The sequence below is a fragment of the Mauremys reevesii genome, linkage group 21 (assembly GCF_016161935.1).
Source record: "Mauremys reevesii isolate NIE-2019 linkage group 21, ASM1616193v1, whole genome shotgun sequence".
NCBI lineage: Eukaryota > Metazoa > Chordata > Testudines > Geoemydidae > Mauremys > Mauremys reevesii.
This window is the reverse complement of record NC_052643.1, coordinates 3,894,887-3,911,269: the sequence shown is the minus strand read 5'-3', so window position 1 is coordinate 3,911,269 and position 16,383 is coordinate 3,894,887. Positions and strand designations below refer to the sequence as shown.

Here is a 16,383-nt window from a genome sequence, read left to right as displayed (position 1 = left end):
GCTGTTATGCCTTCAGTGACTGCTCTCTCTCAGCCAGGGTCTTTCAGACGTTACTGCAAGGGAGTGTCGTCCAGGCCGCTGGGATTATCATTTAGTCTGATCTGGAAAAACACAGTTATTGGGATTTTACATTCCCCCTGGAGAGTCGCTGGAAATGGGCAGAAGAGACTAATGGCCAAGATTTTCAAAAGTGACTAGTGATTTTGGAGGGGGCCCAGCTTGAAATATCTTTCAGAAAGTGCTGGACACCTGACCTCTGAAAACTAGGCCTCAGTACGGTGTCCTGATCATTCCGCTAGTCGCTTTAGAAAATTTTGACCTACTATCGCCTCTCTCAAACCATACTGCTGTGGGTGAAAGTTTATGCCCTGATTTTTTTCCCCCAGAGATGCTGATCACTTCTCTCTCCCGTTGACTTGGGCGATCAGCAACTCAGAGCAGGCTTGTAAACCCTAGGGTGGATTGCCTGTAAAATGCACCCACCTGGGATTAGGAAATCTGTCCGTATCCCAGGCGAGATGCGACCACCGCTGAGCTGACTGGGCGAGACAGGTTTTGTGCAGAACAAGAGCGGTTGGGTTCCTTCTTCCACACGCTGTGGTGGTCTTTGCTGTTCCTAAAGTGAGACCTTTCTCTGTGCTTTGTTTTGTTTTAGACAATCAAGATTACTATGACTATCAAGGTAAGTGCTTTCTCCGTGGAGCCCTCATCTGCTCTTCTGAGCTGTTTGCTGCAGCTGGCCGGCGCTGGCTGGAGTGGAACTAACGTGCTGCAGAGGCGCATGATTGTGCTTTGCTGGGGACATGAATTCTGCCAGTCCCAGCCTGGCTTCCCTGTCGCCTTGATCTTGCAGGGAAGGTCTAGGCCTGCGGGGTTTATGGTGCAGTGTTGCCCCCGTTACTATGTGGCATTGACACGTCACTGCGGGATTAAGGAAGAAACTGAGGAGGATCCAAACTGCAAAACGAGGCTCCCGGGGAAAATGACCAATGAAACAAGGCTCCTGGGGAGGGAGAGTGCTGGGGTCTCTGGCCCCGTTTGGCAGGGGGGGTGGGAGGGGGTGGTGCCCGATTAGTCTGAGCTGAACAGGCTTGTTCTCCGTTGCAGATGTCACCCAGCGCCCTCCCGAAGAGCAGTTCCAGTATCAGTCCCAGCAACAGAACCAGCAGGAGATCATCCCAGCGCCAACCCCAGGTGCGGTGTGGCTAGGGTGACCAGACGTCCCAATTTTATAGGGACAGTCCCGATTTTTGGGGCTGTGTCTTATATAGGCTCCTATTACCCGCCCACTTCCTGCCTGGTCACCCTAGCTGTGGAGCTGGTGTAGTCCTAGTGTAGCCAGTACGTCCACTGCTGTCCACTAGCTGAGGAGCTGATTAAATGTGGAACAGAGGGTAAACAGTGTCCTGTGTGTGTGTTGCTTTCCTGGGCAGTAGCACCTATCCCAGAGAGGGAGAATGGCCCAGTGGTTAGTGCACTGGCCTGGGACGTGGCAGATCTGTGTGCTCTGCCACAGTCTACCTGTGTGACCCTGGGCAAGTCCCTTGGTTTCTCAGGGCCTCGGTTCCCTATCTGCACAATGGGGATAATGGCCCGCCCTGCCTGGCGGAGCGTGGTGAGGATCAGTACATCCGAGCTGGTGAAGCGCTCAGACGCAGGAACAACAGGGGGGCCTGTATGTACCTTAGATAGCCAGGAGCATGAGTTGTACCAGTTTGCAGCCCATTCCCAGCCTGGTGCTGTTTTCTCAACTCCACCTATTGTCTTTCCCCTCCAGATTTTCCCGAACCCACAGAACCTGGACCTCTTGGTAAGACCCGCAGCCCATTGTTCTCGGAACCGGAGGGTGACTCCGGGAACTGCAGCTGCCTGAAGCGGGAGGAAGGGCCCGCACAAGGCACGGCTGGAAAGTTTAAAGGAGGTGGAAAAAGCTGCTCACTCGAGCTCTGAGAGAGGAGCCAGGGCACTGGTTGTCCCCCCTCCACCCCGAGCATGTAGGCAGGACAACCTGGGGTGGAATGTGAAGGAGACACCACAGCTGGGAAGCGGGGCTGTAGGCTCTCTCCAGCTGCCAGGGGCTGCCTGGTGGATTTCTAGCTCTGATGACGTTTCACTTACAGGAAACGCTTTAAATTGAGCAGAGGGTTAATGAGGCCACCCTGGTACCTGCTAATCCTTCAGATCACGATTGCGAGCATATCGTCTGAGGTCTGCCCGCAGCGTAAGAAACCCCATCTTCTCCCACACATCAGCCAATCTGCCTTTGATCGGGAGTCTGAGAAAGAACCTGCCATTAACAAGCAGGGCAGTAGATGGGACGGAGCGTTCTCTCCTTGGACCAGATCCTGCAGCCTTCCCTTCTGGGAGCAGCCCTGCTGAATCCAGCGGCGCGTCTCCCAGAATTGCAGGATCGGGCCCTTCTAGCTGATGCGCTCGGTGACACTTGTTTTTTTTAACTGATGTCAGAGAATAGCTTAAATCCCCTGTGCTGCGCACCCCTCCTCCGTGGGGAGAAAATGTTCAGACCCCCGAGAAAGCACAAAGTCTCCCTTGATTTCCCCCCCGCGTGGATAGATTTCCAAGCCATGGTGCCCGGTGGAGCCCTGGCGGCTACGAACGAACCTTGTTACATTTAGCAGCATTTCTCTGGCTTTCACTCCAGTGCACCTGTTTGACTTGCACTTTATTTGTTCCGTAATCCTGCTTTCTCCCTCTCCCCGTCATGCTCAGATTCAGGAGCAGTGGGGCTGGTCTCCTCCGCCTTCTCCCTAAACTCTGCCTGCGATGCCGTCTGCCGTCCCTGCCCCAGAGTTAGACACAAACCAGCGGAGTTTGCAAAGCCCCGTGGAGTTTCCTTCTCTTGCAGGTTCTAGCCGGCTGCGAGCTGGTTCCCGCTCTGCCTTGGGGTTAGGAAGCGGATCTGTATGCGTAAGGGGAACAGTCAGTGGCAGAGCTAATGAGGGTGGGGAGCAACAGCCCCCCCTAGTGGCCTCTAGGTGTATGAGGGGTGCCTTTTGGGGGCCCTGCACTCACCCAGCAGTGGCCACTCCTGTCCCGCCAGGCTGCACCCAATTCCTCACTCGGGGCATTGCACACGGTGCCCGGAGTCCCATGGCGCTGTGACGCCATGCGCCACGTTGCAATGCCACTCACTCCAATTTGGCACGGCCACCTGTCCGTCATGACACCCGTATGGCGCTTGTAACGCCTGGCATGGGGAGCCGGGCCCAGGACAGGAGCCCACGCTGCTGGGTGAGTGTGGGGCAGGCTCGCTGTGTGGCCCGCCACCAGTGACTCATCACTCGGGTTGCCCTGATCTGGCTCCGCCACTGGGAGCATTGAGCCGTTGGGGGTGGGCACGTTACTGAGAGCAGTTGGGGTTAGAAGTCGGCCGTCTCCCGGTGACGTGTTGTGGGGCTGCTGCATGTGCAGCTGGCTAACCGACCGGCGTTGCAGGGTGGGGGTGGAGGGACAGCGCAGGCCAGCACCAGCGATCCTGCCAAGCGTGCAGAGAGCGGGGTGCTCTGCTCCGCTCCAAGCTAAACACAGATCGGCTGCTCGCAGCACAACGCTCCCACGCTGGCACAGTGTCATGAAATCACATTTTTCCTGCTTCCTCTCCCCCTCCTCCTCCCAAAGGGAAAATCGAGATCACCTTCCAGATTGGACCTACTCCTGGCGCTTGCCAGCAGGCTGAACGAAAGGAGGCGGAGAACTCCCGAGGCCTGCCTAGGGAGGCCAGCTTTCCAGGAACTGCTGGATGGCCCTGCCACAGGCTGCTGGCAGCACCCGAGGTGTTAGCCGCCTGGCTCCTGCCAAGTGCTGACTACCCCTCCAGCCCCTGCAATTCAAGGCCCTTGCAAGATGTGGCTTTTAGCTTGTTCATTCTTCACAGCAGGGGCTTTATCTGTGAAGGCCCACCCATGGGAGCAGCCCTGTAGCAGCACCTGCCCTCTCACCATTGAGATACTAGCTGCGGACACACCCCCACCCCCGGGGCACTTTGCCATGCCAGTAGCAGGGTTTGCAAGCTAAGCAAGGCTCCGGCGTTCACGCAGTTGAGGGGCAGTCCCCTCTGACAGCTGGGTCCATGCCTCAGCATTCTGCAGGGGACGCTGTTGTGCTTTAGAGGTGTCCTCTAAAGCTGAGGTTCTGGCCACTGTGCTCATTAAAGAACTTGCCAGCTCCAGTAACTAAATTCTCCGTCCCTGAAGTCCTTCCCCCCCACAATCCAGTTTTCAGGGGAGATAAAGTTCTTCACTTTCTGCCCTAAGCTGTGGAGCTATTTAAACAGTTGTGCTGCTCCACCCTAGAAGTGGCTGCATTTCACTGCTCCTTAAAGCAATTCCTGGCCACGTGGGTACAGTCGTTTGGGATCCGACGGGATGAAAAGTGCAATAGAGAGAGGACATTCCTACTCCATCTCCACTCTGCTTGTGGGGCACTTCATTAACTCGGGGAACCAGGAGGTCCGAGTCAGCGCTGGCATGGGCCTGGCGGGGCACTCCCGCTGAGATGATGACTGGGCCCACGGAGGATTCCCCCCCCAGCCCTCCACTGCCCCAGACTGGTCAGAACTCCAGTTGGGCTCATGCTGCAGAACCAGCAGCCAGTGCAGAAGAAACAGGAGAGGCTGCTCTTCAGGGAGAGGTTAAGGGACCCCAAGGGCTCTTAAATGAAATTGTGGGTCCCTGTTAAACACTCATCCCTACCTCTCAGCTTCCCCCTGAGCCATGCACGGCCCATTCGCACCAATGCCAGAGCAACAGCAGTTGCACTAGAGTTTGGCGTTCACCGTGCCAGCGCTCCGTCCCCAGTGCATGTGTTCTCTCGTTGGGCAGATTGCCGGGAGGAGCAGTATCCCTGCACCAGGCTCTACTCAGTCCACAAGCCCTGCAAGCAGTGCCTGAACGAGATCTGCTTCTACAGGTAAGCGGCGGGCAGGGCTGCACCCGCACGGACGGCCTGAGTGCAGGGCCAGGCCTGGTTTTTTTCCATAGGCCGGCCCAGGAGCAGCTCCCAAGACAGCCCCGTTTTGCATTTAAAACAAAAAGTTCTGTCTGGGCTGCGCTGAGTTCGCAGTGACATGAACCGTGGGCAGTGGCTTGTGACACTTGTCCTCACTAGCCAATGAACCGGAGCTTATCGCTTGAGTGGCCCCATTCACGCGCCCCGTGGCCACATAAACACAACCCATTGATGGTAACACACGTGTGCGTGGGGGGGGGGGCAGACCTTGAGTGAGCCTCCCCTGACAGCCATGCGCTAGTAGGGACATAGCTGACGCCACGCGGTAACCGAGCGCCAGTAGTGCTCCAACACCTTCGCACGGGGCCCAGAGCCCTGGCCCTGTGATAGAGGGGAGGAGTTCGGCCCCATGTCGCTGCTGCCTCAGCTGCTGGCAGCAGCAACACCCCTGCACACGTGATTAAATAGAGCCCTTGGCTGTGGTATTTCATCCCCCCCAACAACGTGCCCAATTTGATAGTGACAACACAGGTCACTTTGGCACAAGCCCGGGCAGGGAACAGAGCCCTTCCCCCATTCCCCACATCCAGGAGGTCTCAGGCCTTGCGTTCTGGTCTCCCTTTCAGCCTTCGACGGGTGTACGTTATTAACAAGGAAATCTGTGTCCGTACTGTGTGCGCCCACGAAGAGCTGCTCCGAGGTAAGGAAGTGACGCGCTGGGAGCCCCCGGGGCTGAGCTGCATGGCCTGGTCTCTGGAGGACTCTGGGAGGGGACATTGCAGCGGGAGGCTGGCTGAATGGCAGCTCTCCAAAAACGGGCGGAGGGAGACTTGGCTCACACCCGGTGCGGACCCTACACTGGGGCAGTGGGAGCGAATCACTCCAGAGGAGGGGCCGACCGAGGGGGGGGAACAGGGATTAAAAACAGATCTTCAGCTGTAGAAACTTTCTGGAGTTCTGGTTTTCAGTTTTGACACAACCCTGAAACTTGGTGCTCCATTCCCCCGAGCTCTGCCCTGTTCCTTCACGGTTCTTCGCCTCCCCTCCACAGCTGACCTGTGCCGCGACAAGTTCTCCAAATGCAGCGTGCTGGCAACCACTGGCCTCTGCCAGACCATGGCTACCTCCTGCGCCAGAAGCTGCGGCGGCTGCTAAGGCTGGACGGCGGCTGCCACAGCAGATGCACAGGCCACGATTCTGCTGTCTCCAGGCCAGGCCAAGCCGACCCAGAGGAACGGTCTCTCCCCGGAGCTACCTTCCGTCTGCCCCGGTAGAATAACATTGTCATTGTGCTCATGAAATCAATGGTGCTAAGGAAACATGGTGCATGAAACAGCATAGAAGTCCATTTTGTGCACATAATATAGGGATTTTTATGGGGGGGGGGGGTTATTACTTTTTATTATATTGGAAGAGTCACCGGCAGGGGCTGGGCTGAGCCAGTGCAGTCTGATTGGACTCAGCTGGCGGAGGCCAGCCCAGCCGGGCTGCTGGCTCGATTTATACGTAGAGAACAAGAGTAAGGAGTTGTCTGAATTTCTGGTCTCTCCCCCCCCTTCCTCCCACCCACCCACCCTTTTGGTGCTTTCTTAGACCGTTGCCCTTGTCTCACCTTCCTCCTCCTCCGACTTTCCAGTGGATGCTGCTTAATTCCTTCGTTTGGACCAGGGTGCAGTTCGAAGCTCGTGCTGGCCCAAGGGTCTATTTTTTGGGGGCCCATCTGGCCCCCAAGTTGTGCCAGGCTTGTTCAACTCTGTAGCTTGCCACAATGCTGCAGGAGCTGGGCTCTGCCTGCTGCGCCCCCCCCCCCACACACACACACTCTGCCCTATGTCCCAGTCTCCTTGTGAATGCGCCAAGGGGCTGAATGGCAGCTCCACATAGGCCCCAATTCGCCTCTGCTCACATGTCAGGAGAGCACCGCTTGTTACCTGCCCCACTGCGACTGCAGTGAGGGAACCAGCGGCTCGGCTGAAGATGTCGGAGCTGGGTATGACGTTCTGCACCAGAGGCAGCCCGGGGCGTATTTTAACAGCTGGCACTTTCATCTTTGGGTACTGCTGCAGAGACGGGAGAAGCCCGTTCTCAGTGCAGGGACCTGGGATCCCACTGGGGCGATGACCGGCTAGAGAGGTCAGCTGCCAGCGCAAATAACTTCCGCCCACTGCAGCCAACCTTCAGACACTCAGGCCCTGGAGCACCAGCTGAGCTGGGACGATCCTGGTGCCTGCTCCCACCTGGTCCAGGCCATTCCTTCCTTGGAAAGAAAATGCCTCTTTTGAGGTAGACGCTGCACAGGTAGGTGGGTGGAGGCCACTTGTACCATCTCCCTCTGTGCTTTGCCAAAGTCAGCCCTTTTCAGCGGCGGAGTTTAACCTTTTCCCTGTGCTCTTGCTCCTTCATCTCTCTGCTTCCTCAGACGGGTGCTAGCTCACCCATACCACTCCCGGCCTTGTCCAACCACCTGCAGGGGAGCTTTGCCATCCGCTGAAAAATCATTGGCCGTCTCTGCAGCACCAAGCCAGGCATCTGTCACACTTGCAGCTCCATACCTGACCCAACTAGGGGTGCCCTCACCTCCTGCCCTTCGAGCCAGGTATTTAGGGTTACCGGGCTCAGCATTTCTGTGCGTAAATAATTTAGGAACCTAAATCCCATTGACAAAGAGATTTAGGCTCCTAAATAGCAATGCTGAGTGCAGCAACCGCTAAATAGCTTGTTTAAAAAAAACTAGGCCAGTGATGGAGATGTCACCCTGACTGCATGCGGTGACCTTTCCAGTACCCCTGGCTCCCAGGGCTTCGAGCGACCCCAAAGTGCTGCATTCCCCTCGGCTGGTCTGGTTTGCTTGCATTCACTGTAGCTTTGTACGGATAATTCCTTCTCTTTTTTTTTTTGTACAAAACAAATGTTTTAAAAAAATAAACACCCCAAAAAGGTCACGTCTGGCCACACTGAGCCTCGCGGCTTGAGCTGGGGGAGGAACGGCCAGGGCTGGGCAGTGGCTTGGGCAGCGTAGCAGCAACGTGGAGCAGTCGTCCCGCCACCTGCTTTGCTATGAAAATACTTTGCAGTACGCCACTGCGGCTTCCGCAGAATCCCCCCAGCACAGAGAACGTTGTCCCGATGCCAAATGCCGGAGTCCTGGTCAGGCGAAGGGATTAGCCTAGTGCTTTCTGCTGCAGCAACCCCTTTCCTCTTCCAGCCTTTCAGTTTAACTCCAGTAGAACCTCAGAGATACGAACGCTAGAGTTATGGACGGGCTGGTCAACCGGACACCACATGAAACTGGAACTAACCAATCAGGCAGCAGCAGGGATAAAGAAAAAAAGCAAATCCTGTGCCCGTGCACCTCAAAGGTAGGCGCATCTGGGCTGCCTGTCCTAACCCCTTCACCACCACGCACAGGGCAGCCACTTCCACCAAGACCCCGGGGCTACCAGCCCAAGGCAGCTGGAGACAGAGCAGGAGCAATGCTGGCGTCCAGGCCACTTTCACACACCCCTTCCCTGGCCGGGAAGGGCTCAGCTGCTAGATCTGGAGCCTGAACTCTGCTTTGGTTTGAGGTATGAACAATTCAGAGTCACGGACAACCTCCGTTCGGAGGTTCTACCGTACGCTTCAATCCCTTGGCAGCCAAGCAGGACCCCACGCTCCCTCCTTGCCAGCCTAGAGACCCTCACCCCAGACCCAGACAGCGCTGGAGGAAGCATTAGCTTCAAGCTCTTCGGCTCTAGCTTCCCCAGCAGCAGCAGGAGGATATATGTCTACATGGGAACATGCAAAAAATGGAAGTGGAGCAGCAGGCTTGACTAGCTGTCCACGTATGGATCTATAGCCCCAGCTCGATTGTACTCAGGGCAGCTGCCCCATCCCACCCCTGTGGGTACACTGCTAGTTTTAGCATGCTGGCTTGATCAGAGCTAGTGCCGGTATGTTTCCTGGAGCCAGATAGTCAAGCTCTACATGGTGACATAACCTGAAAGTGACCATCCTTGTCAGTTTCACCGGTAGCCTGAGGGGATCTGTATGACAGCAGTGAAACGAGGTACTCCATAACTCCAACACAAATTAAGTCAGGAGGTCCTTCCTAGCTTTATAACTTATGAACATGAATCAATCTGCTGCTGGGTAAGGCCCAGGTTTCGCTCTTGAGTTCCCCACCAGCCCTTTGATACTATTCCATTGGCAGCAACCTACTACAGGAGAAAATGAAATCACACACACTCTGTTGGCACACTTTTTTCTTCCTGTTTAATGTGACTTTGGACTGGGGGCTGGTTCCTGACAGCAAAGGCGGGGAGGCAGGCTGAGCAATGGCCTGTCTGTGGTGTGATTATTATTATTTTAAATCCCTCTGTAAAACATTTATACAAACTTTGGAAATGTTTAAAAGTCTGACTCAGAGACACAGAGTTCCCTGGTTGGTCTTTCCATTGCCTCAGCTTACAAGGAACTGACCACCAGGGATTTCAAATGAGAGGTGAGCTGACAATTCCAATGTCCAAATTCATCAAGAAAGTACCTATATAATCTATTTAAAAAAAAAAAAAAACTCTTCCTGGCATGATTAATTGTTACACAAGTGAGAACAAAAGAAAAGTAAGAATTTCTAGTAGAAAACTTGGTCACTTTAAAAACAAACCCAGCCACCCAGCTGTAGAAAAACCTTGTGCTAAGGAACCAGGCTTTCAATAAAACCCTCACTGCATGCTGCTGCTATGCACAGTCAGCCTGCGCCTTTTCCATTTAGTGTCACAGACCAGCTGGGAGAGGAATGTTTCTAGGTGTGAAAACCTACAGCCTGAAAGTGCTTTAAAAGGGGCCTGATCTCACGGCACAGAACAGCACCTCCTGTGCGAAGAGCAACAGCTGCTGTTTTTTAGTGGATGGGTTTTTTTTTGTTTTTTTTTTATGAAGTGTTGGCTCCTGCAGGGCTTACACAGGCTGAAAGCGACAGCTTCCTTCTCGCATCCTGGGGCAGCGGCTTGCTGAATGCCAATCAGTTACACCTGCGTCAGTGAGCACGGCCAGACATGGACACAGGGGTGGGGTTCCCTGTCGAATCGTTAGTGCTGATGCAGGCGAGGGAAAGGGCCCAGGTTGACTCAGGGCCTAGAGCAAAAGTGAGGGCATCTGATGTGTGACTGGAGCACAGCTGAGCTGAGCAGCTCGGTTGAGAGCAGAACTGTACTTTAAACCAGTGACCAGAGCCTAGTTCCCCCATTGTTCCTGGGCCCCAGATTGCTTGGAAAGCCCGGCCAAGCGCTAGGTTAACAGCTTCTGCTAGGCTCACGGCTGCCCTGCGCTGCCTCCATGGAGCTAATTTGGCTTCCCCCTTTCCAGCTGCACTGGCCCGCGGGGCTGCAGAATTCTGTGCTAGTGGGGGGGGGTTACATTACACTAGTGCTGGGGGTTCAGATCAGAACATGGCACCTGCTGCAGAATTTCTTCCCAGCCCTCTCGGTGCCTTTCTAGTCACCTGACCAAGAAAGCCAGGCCAGGGGTTATCAGAGAAAAGTTCTCTGCAACAGCCACTTCCACTAGGTGCATTTCCTTCTCCTGCTCTAATTTTACAGCTGCGCTTCCGCAGCCGCTTTTCCCTTTGGACACACAACCCAAGACGTCTGAAGCGATGCTACTGTCATTAGCGTAGACAGCTCTGCTCATCGACCTAACCCGCAGAGCCAAGGGCCACTGGAGGAGGCTGTGGGGCTGGGACAACCTGGAATCGGGTCAGTTTCAAAAACCTGAGTGATGATGTTGCAGACGCTGACGTTTAACAATCCCACTTTCCAATCTTAAACCCCCACCCCTAAAACAAGGGCCCCCAGTGAAACTGACTGAACACACAGTGCTGTCAAATGCACAAACCCAACGTAGAGAAAAATAAATTCTGATGATCTTGGTGTTACCTGTAATAAGGTAAAACTTTTCAGCCAGCGGTGCTCAAGTTGGCTCTTTAACTAGACCCCAAGGCCAAGGCGGGATCAAGTACACAGGCTGCCGCTAACTCTAAGGGACACGAATGCTCAACTTGTTGCTATTGTGGAAAAGGAACGTCTTCAGGTTCAGTGTGTCTCCTAACCCAGTTAGCTTGGCTCTTCTGGGTCTCAGGGGCATTCAGCTTTCCACTCCCTGCTCACTGGCACCAATAATTACTACACCTCTGATGGTGGAGTTTGTTCACCTACTGGTTTCAGGAAGCAGCTACCGGCTCAGGTTGTACTTAGAGCACCTATTGCTTACGACAATGTCGTCCCAGTGCAGGCACTGGGGGTGAGCAGGATGCTGGGAGGAGCAGGGGCCCTGAGATGGTAATGGACACACAGCTACACGATGGGCACGTTCTCAGCCAACGTGCTCATGCAGAGCATGAGGCTGCCGGCTAGTGGAGAGGAGGCGAAAATACCTGGAACGGAGGAGCAACCGTTCAAAAATCAACAGCTGCTTAGACTAGCGTTCTGTGAAACTGACCCTTCTCTGCTCTAAGGGAAACAAACTGGGATGGCCAGGGTAGAGCAGAGCACCCAGCTCAAATCCTTGATAAAAACAAATCTTCTCGCCTCCCACTTTCTACAAAGGGTTATGGGTCTTCTGGGCAACACAGTGGATGAACCAGAGCTGCAGAAGCAGGTTTCATACTAATAGTTAGGACAAAGTCTTGAAAAGTTTCCAAACCTCTAATAAAAACTGCAGTAGAAAATGACGTATCAAATATACATTCTCCTGATGCTTAGGAAAGTGCTGTTTTTAAAAAAAATGGAGTGGCAGAAGCGTCTTTGCTGAGAAGGCAAATGCTGGTTTCGCAGGACCTAGTTCAGTTTGGTTGTAGATTTTTTTTTGGTCCCAAATCAACCCCCCCATAATATATTTTTGCTTAAAGGGGCCTTTTAGGGTTAATGAAATAGCGGGATGACACCGCTCAGCAAACCCATTTCACTGGTGACAGCCCCTGTTTTGACTTGAGTCACCCAGGGGCGTTCAATCGTCGGCCTGCGAATGCCCTCCCCCCTTCAGAGCTGCATATTTAATGTTAGTCCCCAGCATGACCCTCTGGACAAAGCAGCCACTGTTTCTATTAAACTTAATAATATTGCTTACGAAAAACCCTGTTGCAGAGCACCTTCCAGCGGAGGATCTCAGAGCGCATCATGGTAATTAGTTAAGCCTCAGAATTCCTCTGTGAGGTCACTATTGTTAGCCCTGCATTAGATGGGGAAACTGAGGCACAGAGTGAGGCAATCATACGATGCAGCAACATCAGGACTAGAACCCAGGAGTCCTCACTCCCCTGCTCTGACTACTAGCCAATGTTACCTTCTATCCCCCCTTCAAAGGGAAGGGGGCTGCTATCCAGTGTAACAATTCGCCCGCCATTGGAAAGATGCTACAAAAGGATTGAAGGTGGCTTCTGAGCAAGGCCACCCGGGGCCTGATTGCCCGGCGCTGGGCACCCCCAGCGCCAATGGACTGTGCTTTGAGCTGGGGGTGCTCAGCGCTGCTGAAAAATCAGACCCAGGCTGCCTGGTGTCACTGATTAGTTTCCATTTGTAGCGTATCCGTAACGATACATTAGAGGAGAAGGCAAATTAGCAGCTCTGAGATGCTCCCCGATTCCATGTCAGCCCGACTCGATGCACGCTCAGGGGAACGTGCGTGCGTGCTGGTCTTTTGTAAAGGTCTGAGCCCCCAAGGAATCCACAGGGCCATATGGGGAGGGTGATGGCAGGGGCATCCCCCCTCTATACAAACCCAATTTCCCCGCCGCAGGGCTGGAGCAGAAAGCCGGCGGGTGCTTAGCACTGAAGGCTCCTTGGTCACAGTGACGTTAGGGAGAGGCAGGGAGCCTAGTTCCCTGAGAGGAGGGAGGAGTGAGAGTAATGGGTCTGGCACCGCCGCAGCTCCTGCTGCAGCTGATCCTTCAGCGTGGAGATCTGTGGAGAGGATTAAAAAAAGGGGGGGGTCCAGTCAGTACTTTGGCTGCACGGGGGTCCCCCGAAGCCGTGGCAGAGCCAGATGGTGCAGCAGCATTTCGGGGCTATTTCCCCGAATAGGCAAAGGAATCCGGGAGGACGGGAGCTGGAAGGGAGCTGGGGGGACTTACAGCTGCTCCAGGCCCAGTCTCTCCCAGCAGGGGGCGCTGTAGGGACCCTGGCAGCAGGGGCGCTCGCTCGCGGCTAGTCAATTTCCAGCAGCTCACCTGCTCCTCCAGCCCCTTGACGCGCTGCCTGTGCGCTCGCTCCCTGGCCTCCAGCGTGCGCTCCGCCTGCAGCTGGGAGCCGCGCAGCCGCTCGATCTCCAGCTGCAGCTCCTGCCGGTGGCGGGTGGCCGTCTCCACCAGGCTCTGGGCCTGGCTCTGCTCCAGCTCCGCTACCTGAGCCTGAGCAAGGGAGGGGGGGGTCACACCTCCTGGCTTCCACGGGCAAGGGGCCACGCTGGTCGAGTGACCACACAGGCCCTCCGCTGAGGGCTGATTCATCCCACCTTGGGATTCCCCCCCACCCCCAGCAAAAAAAAAAAAAAAAAAGTCCCCTGCACCCCATCTGCCCAGACAACCCCCTAGTGAGCACATCACTCTGCCAACATTAGCCACCACCCGCCGCATTTCCTCCCGCTCCCTACGGACCCATCTCGCAGCCAGCACGGCCACAGCCCCCTGCGTGTGCCCTCCCTTGCTTGGAGACACCAGGGGCTTTAAAGGAAATGGAGGATCCACCCTACCATGCCCCTGTGTCTGACTCAGGAAGGAGCCACCTTCAGAACTCAGTTCAGTAGAACAGCCACCATCCACCTTGGAGAGGCGTCACCTCCTCCCACACTCCTGCCCATGCTGGTGCCTCCTTTTCAGCTCCAAGCGCCCTGCCGTTGCAGCAGCATCTGACCAGTGACCCTCGCTGGGTTTGTCTCACTGCAGCCCGGCTTCTTCCCAGTATTGGCTAAAGGGCTCTGCACAGGCCCTAGGCTTCTCTGCTGCCTTGGACTTGACAGATCCTCACCCACTAGGCCTGGTGGACCTCAGCACTGCACTGGCTTCAAATTAAACCCTAACTTCGAAGCTGATTGCGCGGCTGCTGCGTTACAAGGCTGCTATTTTAAGACCCCAGGCCCCGCCCAGGGGTCAACCATGGTTACGCCCGCCCACGCGCAAGCATCGTTTCGCCTTCCTGCCTGCTGAATGTTTTACTGCAAGCTGGGGGACATTTCTTGACCAAAAAAATTTTCCTGGCAGAAACATGTAGACCAAAAATTCTCCAAGGGACAATGGCAGCGTTGATTCAGTGCTCCAAGCAGGACAATAAAACAAATTGTTTCAAAACTAACCCAGCATCACGTCGTTTCGGGTTTTGGAAACCAAGACGTGGCCGTTTTCTGTTGGGATTTTGGGGTCCTCGTGCCTCCCTCCCTTTTTTGAAATGATCTCCCCCACCCCCAACTGGAAAAAGTTAAAAAACAGAGCTTGGGGGAAGGAAAACCCTTTTCACGCTTTCTTACCGGCTCCAACTGGAAGAGGTTTGCTGACCAGTTTGGGCTTAACACAGCTGGGCCCCAGACAGGGCCACAGCTGAGTGGCGATGCAGCAAGTGCTGTAGTGCAGCCAAGACCCCAGGACTTTACGTGCTCACACAGGCCATCGCCTGCATGGGTCTCCCGCAGGCTCCATTTCATAACCACCTGCCCCTGCCCACACTCCCCGTCACACCCGAGAACGGGGGGACAGAAACTCCCTCAGGGCTCAGCATGACTAGAACGGGAGCCACAGCGCAGGCTCAGACGCCGAAGTCCCCAGAGCTCCACTCTGGATGCTGGTTTCACATAAACACCCCCCAGCAGCTGCCTGTCTCAGTTGCTGCCTGTGTAACCCACCAGCTAAGGCCGAGGTGGGCAAACGACGGCCCACGGGCCAGCCCGGCCTGCCCAGCCCCCGAGCTCCTGGCCCGGCTCTAGCTTTTTTTGCTGCCCCAAGCAAAAAAAATAAAATAAAATAAAATGGCGGCCGGATTGTGCGGCCCAAAGAATGGCTGGAACGTCGCCCCTTAGAATGTGCCGCCCCAAGCACGTGCCTCCTCGGCTGATGCCCGGAACCGGCCCTGCCCCGGCCCCTCCCCTGCTGGTCCCCCTCACCCGCAGTCTCAGCTCGCTCACTCCGCCGTGGGCGCAAGGCTCTGGGCGGCGAGCTCCTGGGGCAGAGCCCGGCCTGACCCGCTCTCTGTGCTGCGTGGCGGTGGAGGTGGCGGCGCGGCTGTAGCACCACCAGCCACCGGCGCTCCAGGCAGCGCGGTAAGGGGGCAGGGAGCAGGGGGGCAGGGGAGTTTGGGGCGGTGGTCAGGGGGTGGGGGTGTGGATAGGGGTCGGGGTGGTCAGGGGGAAACAGGGTTGAATGGGGGCAGGGTCCCAGGGGGTAGTCAGGAAGGAGTGGGGGGGGGGTTGGATGCGGTGGCAGGGGGCAGTCGGGAGCAGGGGTTCCAGGGGCAGTCAGGGGACAGGGAGAAGGGGTGGCTGAATGGGGCAGGAGTCCCGGGGTGGAAGTCAGGAATGAGAGGAGGGGTTGGATGGGGCTGCGAGGGTCCGGGGGCAGTCAGATGGGAGGTGGGGGCTGGGCCACAACCCCCTCCCCTAACTGGCCCTTCATACAATTGACGAAACCCGATGCAGCCCTCAGGCCAAAAAGTTTGCCCACCCCTGAGTTAAGGAGTCTTGTGGCTTTCGCACAAACTGGAGCAGCTCACGAAGGGCCCCGGTTCAATCCCCAGTGCGTTGTTTGCACTCAGCTGCAGCGTATTCAAACCGTGGCAGCTTCTACCCTATTCTCGGCTCCGCCACTGAAATGCTGCGTAACCTTGGGCGAGATACTTCACTGCTCTGTGCCTCAGTTTCCCCTCCCACCCTGTCCATACGGATGGGCACCTGGCAAGGCGGTCTCCTACTCCATGCCTGCGTGGGGCCTAGCATGACAGGATCCTGAGTGCAATTACGCCGGCTGTAATACGAGTAACAATAACGCGCAGCAAGCCCTGGCCTGCTATAGATTGTCTGGCTCTCTGCTGAGAGGGGGAGCGTCGTGCGGGAGGGGCTGGGTGAAAGGCTCCGCACACAGGACTAGCTACAAGCTCTGAACCAGAGGTGGGACTCACCCAGGAACACGTTAGCGTCCTTCTAACCATGCCTAGGTTCTCCTGCAGGAAGCAGCCGCCCGACCGAAAGAGAGAAGGCAGTAAGCACACCAGGGAGCGCCAGGGGTCAAAGGTTATCGGAGCTAGGGGAGGGGGGCTCCAGGAGAGCCAAGGATTCCAGGTGACGAGGGGGCGGGGGAGCTGCACATGGGTCTGATCAATGGGCGTCTTTCAATCGACCCCGATGAGCCTTGGCTCAGGCCCTGGGCACAGATACAATCCTGCCTCCATCCTGGGGACG

General features: G+C 55.8%; 2 protein-coding genes across 7 annotated transcripts in view; one reads left to right on the top strand and one right to left on the bottom strand.

The window, feature by feature from the left end:
• Positions 1-6,534, top strand: part of MFAP2 (microfibril associated protein 2) — a 29,347-nt gene extending 22,813 nt beyond the window's left edge. For all 3 annotated transcript variants that reach the window (XM_039508594.1, XM_039508593.1, XM_039508595.1), the window contains 6 exons: positions 656-682; positions 1,108-1,194; positions 1,778-1,810; positions 4,842-4,929; positions 5,595-5,668; positions 6,020-6,534. In XM_039508594.1, the coding sequence (XP_039364528.1) occupies positions 656-682; positions 1,108-1,194; positions 1,778-1,810; positions 4,842-4,929; positions 5,595-5,668; positions 6,020-6,123 (413 nt within the window). In that variant the 3' untranslated portion in view covers positions 6,124-6,534. The remainder of the gene's footprint in view (positions 1-655; positions 683-1,107; positions 1,195-1,777; positions 1,811-4,841; positions 4,930-5,594; positions 5,669-6,019) is intronic.
• A 2,686-nt stretch (positions 6,535-9,220) lies between these two features.
• Positions 9,221-16,383, bottom strand: part of CROCC (ciliary rootlet coiled-coil, rootletin) — a 67,680-nt gene continuing 60,517 nt past the window's right edge. For 3 of the 4 annotated variants that reach the window (XM_039508839.1, XM_039508840.1, XM_039508842.1), the window contains exons 36-38: positions 16,104-16,145; positions 13,172-13,351; positions 9,221-12,905 (exon numbers count right to left, since the gene is read on the bottom strand). In XM_039508839.1, the coding sequence (XP_039364773.1) occupies positions 12,819-12,905; positions 13,172-13,351; positions 16,104-16,145 (309 nt within the window). In that variant the 3' untranslated portion in view covers positions 9,221-12,818. The remainder of the gene's footprint in view (positions 12,906-13,171; positions 13,352-16,103; positions 16,146-16,383) is intronic. The other variant, XM_039508841.1, reaches the window with a different exon arrangement.